General features: G+C 47.9%; 1 protein-coding gene across 3 annotated transcripts in view; it reads left to right on the forward strand.

Moving 5' to 3' along the window:
- Positions 1–15,407, forward strand: part of SLC22A4 (solute carrier family 22 member 4) — a 50,662-nt gene that overhangs the window by 13,585 nt on the left and 21,670 nt on the right. For 2 of the 3 annotated variants that reach the window (XM_002804508.4, XM_015140728.3), the window contains exons 2-3: positions 5,324–5,427; positions 6,774–6,928. In XM_002804508.4, the coding sequence (XP_002804554.2) occupies positions 5,324–5,427; positions 6,774–6,928 (259 nt within the window). The remainder of the gene's footprint in view (positions 1–5,323; positions 5,428–6,773; positions 6,929–15,407) is intronic. The other variant, XM_078005157.1, reaches the window with a different exon arrangement.

Genomic DNA, 15,407 nt, shown 5'->3' on the forward strand with positions numbered 1-15,407 from the left:
AGCTAAGTAAAAGAAGCCAGTCACAAAAGACTATATATTGTATGATTCCATTTATATGAAATGTCCAGAATAGGCAAATTCATAGAGACAGAAAGTAGATTAGTGGTTTCCAGGGGCTAGAGGAAGAAGAGAATGAGGAGTGACTGCTAACAGGTATGGGTTTTCTTTCAAGGGTGATGAAAATTCTAAAATCAGATCATTGCCGATGGTTGCACAAGTCTGTGAATATACTAAAAATGACTGAATTGTATACTTTATAAGAGTAAATGTTATGGTGTATAAATTATATCTCAATAAAGTTGTTACAAAAAAGTAATTAACTAACCAGGTTTGTTTTTTGTTTTTTTTTTTCCTTTGTTTTGTTTTTTCAGATGGTCAAGGAATTCCCAGCTTTAAGTCAAAATCAAGTGACAAAGATAGAACTGGGGTAGATGTGTAGTCCATTATTAACTACTACTTCTTACTTTTCTCTGGAATAAAGGATAACTATGAGAGGATACTATAGAAATCAATTTTTATTCTTAAAAGGACCATTGCTAATTTTTCACTTACAGTCATCTCTGGGATTGAATTCCATTCATAAAATCCCTTTTACAAGAGCTTTTCTAGCTTTTAGTAATGGGCTGGAATAATTTTTATTTCTTCGAATTTCTTTCTCTTAGTCAGATTTAAGTGTAACCTGCTTTGCTTATTCACCCATGTGTTCCAAGTCATGATTTTGCTCAGGACAAATAAAATGCTCTACTAGTATGAGGCTGGTAGAAGGGGAACTACCATTTAATGAGGCCTGTAATGTGTCTGACGCCCCACTGACATTTCCCATCCAATGCACACAGCAAACCCAGGAGCAGGTATTATTGTCATCTTTTTGAAGGTGAAGAAGCAGGCTAATAGAGGTGAATGGATTGCCCAACATCACACAGTCTAAAGTTGCAGACCCCGAGAAAGCCTGTGTTCTTTGCTGAGCACCAGTCCACCTTCCAGCGTTCTCAGTTCCGTGCAGGGCAGATGGGGTTCACTTATCTTTATGGTCCTTTATAGCTCTGGTAAAAACTAAAACTGCCGGACTTCAGCTACTTGGAGAGTTAGTTCAAGGCTGAGGGTGATTTTCCAAGTGCAATGTGTGATACTCCTCAGCCCAAGAACCACATTTTCCAGGCTGATTTTCTATGACTCCTAATTAATTGTTCAATATTCATTCAACAATTTGCTAAGCACCCACCGCGTGCCTAGCACTATGCAAACACAAGTCATGTAAAATATGATTATACAGATTATTCAGGTTTTAGAACTCTGTCCTTCTGCTGGAGGGTGGTGAGGAGGGGGTGCCTCTTTCCTCTGTAGTCAAAGAGCAAGGGTGAAGTGGTCCAGAACAGGGCCCACTCCACCCAGGGCTGCTGGCCTCATGCATGCACATGTGCACATCTGTCCTGTAAAGTATGCTTGATCTTGAGCTTTGTGAGGGCCGGGACCTTGTCTTTCTTGTGCCCCACACAGAGCCTGGCCTGAAGCAGGTGCTCAATGTCAGTTGAATCAATGATTAAGCTTTTTTTTTTTTTTTTTTTTTTTAACCAATTCACTAGGAGAACTTGGGCTGGTCGCTTTATTGCTCTGTGCCTTCATTTCCTCATTTGTAAAAAGAGGATAAAAAGAGTACCCATCTCACATGGCAACCCTGAGATCCCCTGAGATAATACATGGCACTCAGTGAGCACTCCACACACTGTTATTGTCTTTCCCATTACTCCCTTTACTACACGGAGGCATGGAGGTGGCACATCCCTCTATGCCAAGAGTGACCTCCCATCCCCTATTACCTTGTCCCCTGGATTTTTGTTTCTTAAATTAGAGCTAAAGGCCACGTGGCCCAGTTACATGGAGCTTACTCTGCTCTGTTGTGAGAAACTTGGTCTGGGACCCTGCTGATGGGACAGACATAGTAACCCTGGGAGGCCCCATCAGAGGGACAGAGAGAGGGGAGGTAAGCTATGTTTCAGAAATGTTAGGGTTTGACTTGAAAGCACAGCCCCAAAGCAATGCCAGGCAGTTGCTCACCAGGACATCCGCCATTAGCCTCTGCGCTGGTCATGTGTATGTATGTGTGTGTGTGCATGTATGTACAAACTTGTGCAGGGACCCACAGGGACAGTTCTGTCCCATCAAGGAAGACACTGTCTCCCACTGGGCCCACCATGTCACTGTTAACCACAGGGAGGTTTTGTGGCCCTGGCTAGTGGGGACCCAAGACATATCCCTCAAATCTGAAGGGCCCAGGGGCAAGCAGGGCCTGGTTTCCAAGAAAAGCCCTTTCTAAAGGGCCCCTCTTAGGACTGGCAGCTGATTTACTGGACTCTAGCCCTTTGCTCCAGGTAGAACTTCGTCTGCCAATCCTGTGTCCTAATACCAGGCCCCTCACAGCTTTCCAAAAAGACACTTTCGGCACCATAACTTCCCAAAGGAGAGCCCTGCCCTAGAGTCAACCATGGGCAGCCATGCAGTCTAGCTGCCTTCCCCTGCTGGTTGTAAGCAGGGTCTCCAAAGGCAGATAGCACCCTGCATGGGCTTGGGGCAAACGGCCACTGCGTGTGCATGGCTCTTCCTGTGCTGCATGATGCTAACAGGGCTTCTTGGGCCCCTCTTCAGGGAGGGAATGGGATTGAAAGCCATCAGTGCAGAGCCTACAGGAAGGAGAATGATGGGAGCTGGCCCTCACCTCACCCCTCTTCCCAGTGTCCCCATTCAGAACTCCTGCCTCTGCTTCATTTCCTGGAGAACGGGTTTGACCCCCTACCAGGGCCAGCTTCATGGGCATGCAGCTGTGCAGTCACACAGAGCCCCACACTTGGTTTCAGTGCTTTGCCATTGCTGTATTGAAATTCTTAATAATTTTTGACCAAGGAGTTCTGCATTTTCAGTTTGCCCTGGACCTTGCAAATTAAGTAGTCAGTTCCCAGTCCCACCCTTTGCTCATGCAATGCCTGGCTCCACATCTAACAGCCCTCCTTTCCTTTCTGTCTCTAAATCCTATCTATCCTGCCCTAAGGCAAAGTCCAGACAGAGAAATATTTGAAAAACTACAAAGGAGAGCACATTATATTTGAAAGAGCTTTTCTGCTTAACTGCAGATGGAATGATGATGGTTGGCATGTTAATACCTCTACCAATCTTGACTTCTTCTTGGCTCTGTCCAAGGCTAAAGGCTGTGATGGAGGCCTTCTACTCCTAGTCCTGGGTAATTGTCTCCTGGTGTCACATTCTTTGAAGAAGTGTAGGGCATCATATTTAATAAGCTCATTTTGTCCTGCCTTAGAGAGTACAGGTCCAAGCAGGACACTGGTACAAGATTGGGTTCTGAGGCCTAAAGAGGTATCTATCATGCTGATTTACTTGCTGTGACTTCAGACAAATCCCATTCTCACAGTCTCAGTTTAATCTTCTGCAAAATGGGTCACACCACATCATGAGGCTTTGGGGCCTCAACTGCTCATCTCTCTAAGTCAGAAGCAGATCCCAAGCTTTTAAATGAAACTTTAGACAGTTATTTTTGGAGGTAGATGGCCACGAATGCAGGCACACGTCTTGTTTACCACTTCTGGTCTATGCACTGGCAGAACACATTAATCTGGCTATACAGTTTTAGAGGATTCATTTCCCTTTCTCCTGAAGCCCATGCAGGAGCCCCAGGTGAGGCAATCCTACTCTGGGTACAGTCTCAGATTTATCCTTGGATTGTGCCTGAATGGCAGAGTGCTGAGTTCCTGGCCCAACTTATTTTTCTTCTGCAGAGCTGTGTTGGGCGTTGCCCGTGGCCAGCATTGTGAGCCCTGTGAGAGGCGGCCTCATGAATCCTGCTATTGTCTCTAGGACAGGGCTATTCTCGAGGACGTTATCCTCAGCATCACAGAGTGGTTCCTTTGTGGAAGAAGTACATAGGAGAGACTTCTTTCGGATCTCAGTATTCTTTACAACTGTGCTTCTGCGAATAAGTGAACTACTTCAGATACTGTAACCCTTCTGAGAACTGAGCTGCTGGGATACACAGAGCCAGTTTTGGAGCCCCGTCTGGCAAGCAGGCAGGCCCGTGGACAGGATAGTCTAGGGTCAGTCTTACCCCAGGCTTGGTTTTTACAACTTCCCCCCTCTTTATTTTCCATTTGCCCCAATTCCCTTAGCTTTTTGTTTTACATTTTTCTCTTGTATGTGTCTTTCTAAACACCTCTGTCTGCTGCAGAATGAGGTGTGATATAAATATGTGAGTTTGTGCTTAAATCCACACTTTCAAGGGAGTTATGAGGATTCAGAAGGAATTGTTTGGCGAACGCTATAAAAGCAGCCCCACCCAAGATGGAACTAGGGCTGGCTGGGAGGCAGGGGTCTTTCCTCCAGACTGGATCATCTTGCCACACACAGCAGCCCCCAGAACCCAAGCCCGGAGTGCTCATTGGCATCTGTTCATTTATTTATTTGTTATTAATAAATGAAAGGCCACTAAACACACTTTGAAATGTTTGTCACCTCCCTTGATTTTGCTTAATTGACTTAAGTCAAACTGAAACTCTGACTGAAACTCTCATTTTGTAGATGCACTGGCAGGGACTTGTTAGGGCAGCGGCAGCCCACAGGCCCTAGGGAATGGGAGGGACCATACTTCTGGAAAGGCCGGATGGGAAGGAGGGTGTAGGGATGTAGGAGGGGAGCCAGGGAGCCCTGGAGAGGAGTAAGTAGGCCCCAGAATGATGGGGCCCTGAATTAGGTCACAAGCTTGCCCTAGGCGTGAGTGGACCAGGGACCACATGATTTTTTGGAGGGGTCTGCTCAGAAAATAAAGTCACAGAGCTCCTGGAACCACTTGCACTTTTCAACAAAGGAAAAGAAATTTTACTCCTGGACTAAGTGGCCGTGCCCTCTGCCCTGCCCTTTGGGCTTTTCAAACACCTCCCCTCTGCACTAGGCTGGCTTCTGAAGATGCAGTGCCACCTTTACTTTGGACTGCCTCACAGCTGAGGGGTCACCAGTCACAGCCATGGCCTCAGCTGGCTTCTTGCTATGTAACACGAGCAGAGTAGGAGCATCACCCTCCCTTTCCGAAGAGGATCCTGAGTTTCAGGGAGGGCAGTGACCTGCCCCATGTTGCTCACCCCAGTCCTGGCACAGGCCAGTCAAACCCAGGGCTGCAAGGCCTATGCCCTTTGCACGAAGGCAATATCCTGGCACAGGGGAGGAGAGTCTGCCTGGCAGCCGTGCTAACATTCCTTCGGAGCTGGGCTGGGGTTGAGGTCTGCCTTGGGGCTGGGCTCACACTTCATGCTGTCTTCCTTGGCAGTGGAATCTGGTGTGTGAGGACAACTGGAAGGTGCCCCTCACCACCTCCCTGTTCTTCGTAGGAGTGCTCCTCGGCTCCTTCCTTTCCGGGCAACTGTCAGACAGGTAAGGACGTGGGAGGGGAGGAAGGTGGGATGATGCCCCTTGTCAATCACTGCCTATCTTGGGGCTGGACTGAATTCAGGATATTTCTACCCAGAGAAAGGGAGGACCCTCAGGCCACTGATTCAGTGATAGGAGTAGCCCGATGTCTCCTATTCACCCTGCCCTCAGTCCCCTTCACCTGGACACACTTTTGTTCCATTCCCTCAGCCTCATACTCCCAGGGCTTTGGCCAGTGGTGAGGAGGGGCCAATGACCCCACTGGAAAGTGGGGTCCTCATACCACAGACTCCTTGACAAAACATGACGCTGCCATCACCACTGCCCTCCCTGCTCCACCACCACCTCAGGGGCAGGGGTGGATGGCAGAGGATCTGTCTGCAAACAGCCAGCAGCCAGACAGTGAGCCCCAATTGTGCACACACTGCTGCTATGGCTCGGACCCTGTCTGGACACTGAGACCACAGAGCTGACGCTGGCTCTAGGCCTCATAGAGCTTACAGGCCTGAGGAGGCAACATCACAGCCCCGGGAGACAGTGTTCCACAGGCCCCTGGATGTGCTGTGGTGACCAGTGCAGGAAGTTGGGGGTGCTAAATAGCAGTGTTGGGGAAAGCTTCCCAGCCCAAGCCAACAGCCAAAGACCTGAGTTTGGAAAATGGGGCAGGAAAAGCTGTTTTGCTCACACCTGTGCTCCATTCTACCCACTGATCACTACCAGAATGTGAAGGTAACACTTAAACCAACTTCAGTGTCACTGAAAGACATTGCTGAAAGCTACACCTTCCCACAGAGCAGTGGTTTGCAATTTTGGTTGCGTGCTACTCATCTGGGAAACTCCAAAATCCTGATACCCAAACTGTATCCTAAAATCTTGGGAGGTGGGGTGCTGGCATCAGTAATTTTTCCAAGCTCTCCAGGTGATTTCAAGTGCAGCCAAGGTTAAAAACCACTTGCAGAGTGACTCTTAGTTCTGGATTTACAGAATTTTCATGTTGCTGATTCAAGAAATATCTGCAATCTGTGCTATACCCACTTTCCAGAAATGTGCTGGTAGCGTCTATCTGTGGCTCCTTCTAAAGAGCGTATTTCCACATGGTCCTTGCGTATGCTGCTCCGTGCTTTTGAGGCATGGTGACTCCACAGGAAGCTGAGAATCTCAAAAGCTATCTCCTGAGCAGACAGATGCCTGAGACCTCACCAAGGAGGAAGATGGGAGGGTGTGACAGGGAAAAAAGTCTGCCAGAGTCCTGAAAAAACACTAAGTCTGCATTGATGCCTGACTCAGGGCTTGCAACACACCTTGGCAACCTATACATCTCATGTTTTTGGTTATACTGCATTCTCTAGGTTTGGCAGGAAGAACGTTCTCTTCGCAACCATGGCTGTACAGACTGGCTTCAGCTTCCTGCAGATTTTCTCCATCAGCTGGGAGATGTTCACTGTGTTATTTCTCATCGTGGGCATGGGCCAGATCTCCAACTATGTGGTAGCCTTCATACTAGGTAGGAATGGCTTCTGGGACACGGGGTACTTCCCTCCAACCCTCTGAAAGGCCCAGAAAGAGGAAGTCATTGGGCCATTGGGCTGTGCTTCCAAAGCCTTTGGATATATGTGTGTTGGGAGGGAGCTCTTGGAGCAAGTCAGGGGCAAGGCAGGCACTCACAGGGAGCCACCTCTGTGCTGAGCCCTGAAATATGGTGAGGAAGAGCTGGAGCCATTAAGAACCAGCTGCACAACAGCTGAGACACATTCTCAGGAGCACAGGGCTTAAGAGAGGCACAGAGGAGGACATTTTAGGGGAAGGGCAGCCTGAGGATGTCTTTGATCTGAGTTGTATAGGCTTGAGACTTCTTCCTGGTTGCCTGTGAAGGGACTTAGGGTAGTCACTGTGGCCAGTACACAGGTGGAGAGGCTCATGCAGACAGGGGGAGTTCAGTGCCAGCCCGCCATCACTGGGCCGATCTGGCCTCGCCCTAAGTCAGAGCCCACCCCAGAGTCTATCAGCTAAGCACAGGACAAGCCTCCCTGCACTGATAGTAGCCCCATCTGCTGTCAGGCTGCATGAGGAAGACTCATCAGCTACAAGGTCATGAGGAGGTCCCTGGGGCCCTCCGCAGCTTTTCCTGGGAGGGAGTTAGGTGAGCTCCAGGCAAGTTGATGAGGGTCATCCACAGGAGTGAGAGAGTGTGTTCTCTGAGCCCAGCGAATGGGCAAATGAGAGAAGCAGAGGTGAGGGGTATCTCTGGGATAGCAGACACCAGTTCCCATCATCTCTAGGGTGATAATATATTCTAGGTGGCTCAGTACCATCCCAATTTGTCCCTATTGTCACAGCATCATTATTAATACTCCTTTAATAGAAGTCTAATGATTCTTCTTGCCTCAAAAGTCCGAATCTGGTTAGGTGACTCTGATTGCTTCTTAAGAGTCTGAAGGACTCATTGGCTTTGGAGATGCTGTGCTGTCTTAACTGATGGTGTGTATACCTTCTGTCAAGTTGCCAGGATGGAAATATTCCAACTCTACTTCCTTAATTATTTGCAAAGAGCCCCGTGCCATGGGCTCAGCCTCAGTGTCTGCAGAGGGGAGGAGGGAGGAGAGAAGGTGGGAAGAACATGCTGGAGCCACATGGTCCCAGCAGATAGCACACTCTTCAGCAGGCCCCAGCGGGAGGAGGCTGCTCCCCTTCCTGCAGGGGGAAGGAGCGGGGTAAGATTTTCTTGAAGATCTTTTGTGTAGAGGGCACAGGGAGCTTCAGGCCAGTGTTGTTGGAAACTGGAGGTTGGAGGATCTTAGGACAGAAATTACAACCTCCTAGTCCCCAGTGGCTCCAAGAACACAAGGCAAAGCCTATTGTCTTCATGTTCAAAGTCCCCAGAATCCATCTTCCGTGTGATGATCCTCTCTAAGCCTGAAAAACCCAACATGTGGCTCTGCTTGGGCCAGACACATACCAAAAACCAAACAGGCCTCCCCAAAACAGAAGACTGTGACCAGCAGGCCGATATCCCAGGAGGACCTGAAGGACCATCTAGAACAAAAGGGCAGAGAGTCACGGTGAAGCCAGAGAAGCTCTCTCCGTGGGAATGGGAACAAGGTGGGATTTGTGCCAGGTGGTGGCATCCCCGGTTCTATAGAATGGGCAGCATTGAGATCTGCCTTTTCGGTGGCACATTGTGCTTCTGGGGCCTCCAAGCCTCCCCTATGTGAGTGGGTGAGGCAGGGAGAGCATACCCCAGGTTTCCTACAGGAAAGGGCTGCCCCCTGGCTCTGACACTATCATCTACTCTCCTCCCAGCTCCCCATGCAGCGTGTGGTCCCACATGCAGGGTGAAGAAGGGTAAGAGGGCCAAGGGGAAAGTAAGGCCATGGAAGATCAGTCAAGCCAGCAGTCAGTACGTAAGACCCTGGGTGCAGCAGCCTCGCTATCAGCCGGGATCCAGGCCTCTGAGGGCTTGCTATCAGCCTGGGGCCAGGCCTGTTGTAGGGTGCTATGGGAGCCTCTCCGGTGATAGTTTTACTCCATTGTGCTCTGCAAGAAATTGCTGGCTTTTGTGTCCTGGTATGAGACTCACTGTGTTGGGTTCTCAGGTCTGAAAGTTTAAGTGTCCCCAAAAACCAGCCTGCTCTGGAATGGCTGGACACCTCAGTCAGCGCCTGGGGTTGGGGGACACAGTACAAAGACAAAGTGGCTGCTAGCTTCCCTACAGTGCAGCAGCGCTCTCTGGTGTTTCTGGGATAAAATAGCTTAATTCCAGGTTGTATTTGACTAAAATAAACCAAAGGGTGTGGTCTGGGTTGAGGAGTTTGGTAAGTACCTTCGCTTCCGCCCTCTGGCCCTAAGGAAGGGTTGGCAAAACCCTGCATGATAATTTCACATTAACTTGGGAAGCCAAATTCCTCCCACTGTCAAAGCAGTGCAGAAATGAGTCCTTGTTTTGTGCTGCTTTTTAAAAATGATCAAGGCTGCCAGAGTCATAGCTAGAAAAGAGAAAGACAGAACAGTGCTACCCAACACAGCATAAAGCAGACATGCCTGGACGTGATGGTGTTGCCGGAATGATGCTGGTTTAGGCGGAAATGACCACTCGGGACCAAGGACACTAACCTACCCACACTGCAGCTCCCCTCACAATCTCCTACTGTTGCCCAGAAATAATGCCCTCCACCTGTCAATGGCCTTCTGGGTAGAATACCATCAGTAGCCTCTCTTATCCCCCATAACTATCTGCTTAAACACAAAAAGTTAATTACCTCCTGTCCTGACTGATTCATTAATTCAGTATTTTTCAGTACTTCTAACATCAACCTCCCATGTGACATGTCTTTGGGCATGCTGAACCATTTAAAGCTTTGCTTCCCCTGATGTCTAGAGGTTCCTCCTTTTGATAGGTGTGTGAGTGATGGCATCTTCCTTTACAACTCTGGCTACCAGGAAGCTCAGGCAAATTTGAAATGTAACTACATCAATGATGCAGCTTTTATCAGCCATATATATATTTTTTTACTGTTTTTAAATTGAAAAGTTGAAATATAATTTTGTCTTAGCCTGTTTGGGATGCCATAACAAAATCCTGTAGACTGGGTGGTTTAAACAACCGAAATTTATTTCCCACAGCTGTGGAGGGTAGAAGTCCAAGATCAAAGTGCCAGCAGGGTTAGTGTCTGGTGAGGGTTCTTCTGTTGGGTTGCAGATGGCTGCCTTCTCTCTAAGTCTTTCTTCTGCGCAAGTGCTCAGAGAGAGGGAAAGCAAGAGAGAGCAAGCCATAGAGAGCTCACTCTCTGGTGTCTCTTCTTGTAAGGACACTAATCCTATATCCTATCAGGTCAGGGGATCAATATATGAATAATGGAGGGACACAAACATTCAGTCCATGACAGATTTGCATACCATGATATTCACACTTTTAAAGTGTATAATTCAGTGTTTTTTAGTATATTCACAACGTTGTACAGCCAGCAACACTATCTAACTCCTCATCACCCTGAAAAGAAACCCTATACGAATTAGCAGTCATTTCCCTCTTCCTCATGCCCCTGGCAACCACTAATTTACATTCTGCCTTTAATGGATTTCCCTATTCCGCACATTTGATATAAACAGAATCATATATTATGTGGCCTTTGTGACTGAATTCACTTGTTTTCAAGGTTGATCCATGTTGTAGCATGAATTAGTATTCCACTGGATGAAGACAACACATTTTGGTCATCCATTCATCAGTCATTGAACATCTGGGTGTTTCTACTTTGGGGCTGTTACGAATAATGCTATGAACATTGGAGAATAAGTATTTTTGTGGATATATGTTTTTTGTTTTTTTGTTTTTTTGTTTTTTTGAGGCGGAGTCTTGCTCTGTTGCCCAGGCTGGATTGCAGTGGCCGGATCTCAGCTCACTGCAACTCTGCCTCCCAGGTTCACGCCATTCTCCTGCCTCAGCCTCCCAAGTAGCTGGGTTTACAGGCGCCCGCCATCTCGCCCGGCTAATTTTTTTTGTATTTTTAGTAGAGACGGGGTTTCACCGTGTTAGCCAGGATGGTCTTGATCTCCTGACCTCGTGATCCGCCCGTCTCGGCCTCCCAAAGTGCTGGGATTACAGGCTTGAGCCACCGCGCCCGGCCTAGTGGATATATGTTTTTAATTCTCTTGGGTATAAGGTAGGACCTCTGCTAGGCCCTATGCTGATTCTATATTTACCTTTTGAGGAACTGCCAAACTGTTTTCAAAATAGTCAGCTGCATATTTTTGTTCTTTTCAGCAAGGCACAACTTTTTACTTTTCTTTATATCTTACTTTAATGTTACCATTATTTTATTGTATTTAAATTTGAAGTTGCCTCAAAATTTCCAAGGGATGAGCTGGCATATAAATCCATGAACATGATGCAGAAATTTGCTGGCATACCTTATTTGCATTGCACCATGAGAGGGAAGAACTGGGGGGACCCAGGGAAGAGCAAGAACTCACGCCTGTCTATTCACAAGGAGCTCACTGCCTGGTTGTGCCTCTGCAGCCAATGCAGCTGTCACTGTGGACATGGGGACGTGGGTCAAGGGAGTGGGGCACATATTACTGGGTATACACAGAGATAGGAAATGTTACTTTTGACTACAGTGATTGGTGTAGAGAGAGGGGAAGCCCTGAGCAGGCGAACATCTGTTAAGCCTTGAAGAGGGGTTCTACTGTCTTCACTGGGTCTTTTTGCATCAAAGGCATTGTACTTTCCATCATTCCTCTGACATGCAGCACATTTCAACTGCTCGACCAGGATAAAGAATAATTATTACTGAGCACCTGCCACATGCCAGACACCCTCCTAGGCACTTTACATACATGGTCTCAGTCTTCATAATAATATCTCTACGAAGGAGGGTTTATCACAGTCACTCTAGTAGCAACTTAGCATCAAGGAACTCAGGCTCTCCCCTTGCCAGATGGAGGACACTCCTAGCCTAGGGTTCCTGGCTCTTACCTCATATCCTGGCAGCTGCACTACAGTCTCATTTCTTGAGCTGGGGTCTACTTAGAGCCTATGTTGGTCATTTATGAAGATGCATGTCCTGCCTCTGTGTGGAATGGGCCCGGCAGTTCCTGGGGCAGGTACTGCTCTACATGGAAGGGAGCCTGGCCCTCTCTAAGTCACCCCCTCTTGGAGAAAGTGCTCAGATTCAGATGGGTGTGACAGGTGGTGGGCAATACTCCTAAGGCTATCCTGGCCCTCATCCTAGCCAGGTCATGTCCCTTTGGCTTAGATGTCAATGTTTCACTCCCAGGAGAAACTCAGAGGCCCAGCCAGACCAAGACCAACCAGGCTTTGCCCTAGAAGCAAAGCAGACAGAAGAGGCAGACAGAGCACAGGGGACCAGGACAGGGATCCCCAGTCAGCACAGCAGGAGTCACCACTGTCATCTGTTTCACTGCCACATGGAAAGCTCGTGGCAGCGGCAGGCCATGAAAGATCTGTGTAATCAGGCTTCTCTCCTAGCATTCCTCAGAGGGGGCTGGCTGGCCTCCAGTGACAAGCCCAGGAAGGGAAAATGCAACTCTACTTCTGAAAGGGGGATAAGGTGGGTGGATCACCTGAGGTCAGGAGTTCAAGACCAGCCTGGCCAATATGGCAAAACCCCATCTCTACCAAAAATACAAAAATTAGCCAGGCATGGTGGCAAGCACCTGTAGTCCCAGCTACTTGGGAGGCTGAGGCAGGAAAATCGCTTGAACCCAGGAGGCAGAGGTTATAGTGAGCTGAGATTGCGCCACTGCACTCTGGCCTAGGCGACAGAGCACAAGTCTATCTCAAAAAAAAAAAAAAGAAAGAAAGAAAAAAAAGAAAATTGTAAAAGTGAAATCAGGATATGGCCTTACCCATCTCCCCTCATGTCTCTATTGGAATCTCAGTTGAAGAACTGCGTTATAAGGCCAAGTCATGCCCCCAGTAATTTTTTTTTTTTTTTTTTTTTTTTTTGGAAGGTAGACCAGTATCCATAGAGCAAATAAGGCTTGAATCCTGGTATACCACTTATTATGTGCATGAATTTAGGCAACTGGCTTTAACTCTGAAGTCTCAGCTAATTATGTGTAAAGTAGGAGGAACATTAGTTTTTATTTTTGTTTTTGTTTGAGATGGAGTTTTGTTCTTGTTTCCCAGGCTGGAGTGCAGTGGCATGATCTCAGCTCACTGCAACCTCTGCCTCCTGGGTTCAAGTGATTATCCTGTCTCAGCCTCCCGAGTAGCTGGGATTACAGGCCCATGCCACCATGCCTGGCTAATTTTTGTTTACTTAGTAGAGACGGGTTTCATCGTATTGGTCAGGCTGGTTTCGAACTCCTGACCTCAGGTGATCTGCCTACCTCGGCCTCCCAAAGTGCTGGGATTACAGGCATAAGCCACTGTGCCTTGCCTGGAATATTAGTTTTTATATAACTGGTGTGAAGGGTCAAAGAGATAATATATGTAAACACTTAGCCTGGAACCTGTCTCAAAGTATCTACTCAAAAAAATGCTAGCTGTGAAGATGGTGATCCTGTTTAAGGAAAGGTGACTGCCTAAAAGTCAGAGAGCAGAAAGTAGGGCTAAAAAGGAATTGTTTCAATTTGTACCATCCATGCTGTCCACAGGAAGGCAAAGAGGGAGACCCATAAAGTCTCTGTCCCCAACACGCACTCTGCAAAGTTATATAACTGTTCTGGTCTGAGACTCACGCTTAGAGAGGGAAATTATCCAGGAACCCAGTAGTGTAACTTCTCTTTTCTTAACAAGGTCATGAAGGTAGGATAAAGCTCCTCTGGCCTCACAATTCTGCAAGATTCTCACTTGATCCTGCACACTCTCTCTTTTCCAAAATCAAACCCTCTGCTGCTTCACTTCTGAATCTCTGCTTAGGAATAAAGCACCCTCTATTTATTTCCACATCATAATCACAGCCAAAGGGTTTAGAAACCAGTGCATAGCAGGAAGGTCATTAATGAGGTCAGAAAAGACCTGGAAATCATACTCATGATCCTCAAAGAAGTCAAGCCCTATCCTTGGAAATGGGTTTATAGGCTGAGCAATGCTCTGGGTGGTTAGGACTATTGTCTCCAACATGGGATGCAGGAGGCACAAAGTACTGGCTGTTTCTGTCAGTCCGGGTTTTTAAATGGCCTCTCGAGAGGGACCCACTAAGGCAGATCTCTCAATTATGAACAGTGAGGGAGAATGAGTGGGGTGGGATGGGAACAGGTAGGTGATAAAATGAGAAACCAGCCAACGTAGTAATTTTGCTGCTTCTCTGGAATGAGCTCTTAATCCCTTTGCCTGTGCCTAGAACATATAAACATGATTGAGAAAGTCTCTCTTGAAAGGCAAGCATGAATGACCTTTGAATTATCTGTTTTGTATCTTCCGGGTCACTACTCTGTAGTGTGGGCAGATCCCCAACAAAAGGCAGAGCCATTGCCATTGGTCAAATCTCCGCCCTAGGTGTAGAGAACCAAGGGCAGACTCTGGAAAGGGCCCGGAGCTCCGTGACAAGAGAAGGAGCTTTGTTCTTGGACTCCCATCTGGTGCCAAGTGATCCACTGTGGCACTGAGCAGAGGCCAACAGTCGCCTGCATGTCCTTTCCCAAAAAGCAGTGCCCGCACCAAGCAGTCATGGGCCTTTCTGCTGTTCAGGGAAAGCTCTGTGGAGTTCAATGAGTGTGTGGCCAGGTCTAGGGCTGCTGCCTGCAGGGGCGGCAGAACAGCTCCTGCTTTTCTTTCCTTGGTCCAAATGGACTGTGTCTGCCTGGGCTGATCTCTGGGCACAGCAAGGCTGCAGGGAATTCAGTCCTGGGTGCTGAAGGCCTGTCTGTGCACCTCCAGAGCCAGCTCACTCCAACTGATTTCTCAGGGCTCAGGCATGGGTAAGTGTGTCCTGAGGTCTTGGAAACGGTGAACTCTCCACTGCTTCCTGATGGGCCAATGTCTGTTTATTTACAGTTCAGAACTGTTGGAAAGGCTACACACACCGTGACCCCACATGGCCCCTCAGAAGAGCCACTGTTTGTCTCCTGAAACGTTCTCTCTGCTTCTCATGTTGGGGCTCTTATTTTGGAAATGTGGCATTCTCAGAAGGGATTAGCTCTTGGGGCTGGGCATATTTTTATGACATGGAATGGCCTTAAAATAAATTGGCCAGGGATGGTGGCTCACGCCTGTAATCCCAACATTTTGGGAGGCCAAGGCAGGTGGATCACTTGAGGTCAGGAGTTCGAGACCAGCCTGGCCAACATGGCGAAACCCTGTCTCTACCAAAAATACAAAAATTAGCCAGGCCTGGTGGTGTGCGCCTGTAGTCCCAGCTATTCGGAAGGCCGAAGTGGGAAGGTCACTTGAGCTTGGGAGGCAGAGGTTGCAGTGAGCTGAGATCGCGCCACTGCACTGCAGCCCGGGCAACAGAGGGAGATTTTGTCTTATAATAATAATAATAATAATAATAATAAATTAAAAATAAATAAAT

Source organism: Macaca mulatta, chromosome 6, assembly GCF_049350105.2.
Source record: "Macaca mulatta isolate MMU2019108-1 chromosome 6, T2T-MMU8v2.0, whole genome shotgun sequence".
NCBI lineage: Eukaryota > Metazoa > Chordata > Mammalia > Primates > Cercopithecidae > Macaca > Macaca mulatta.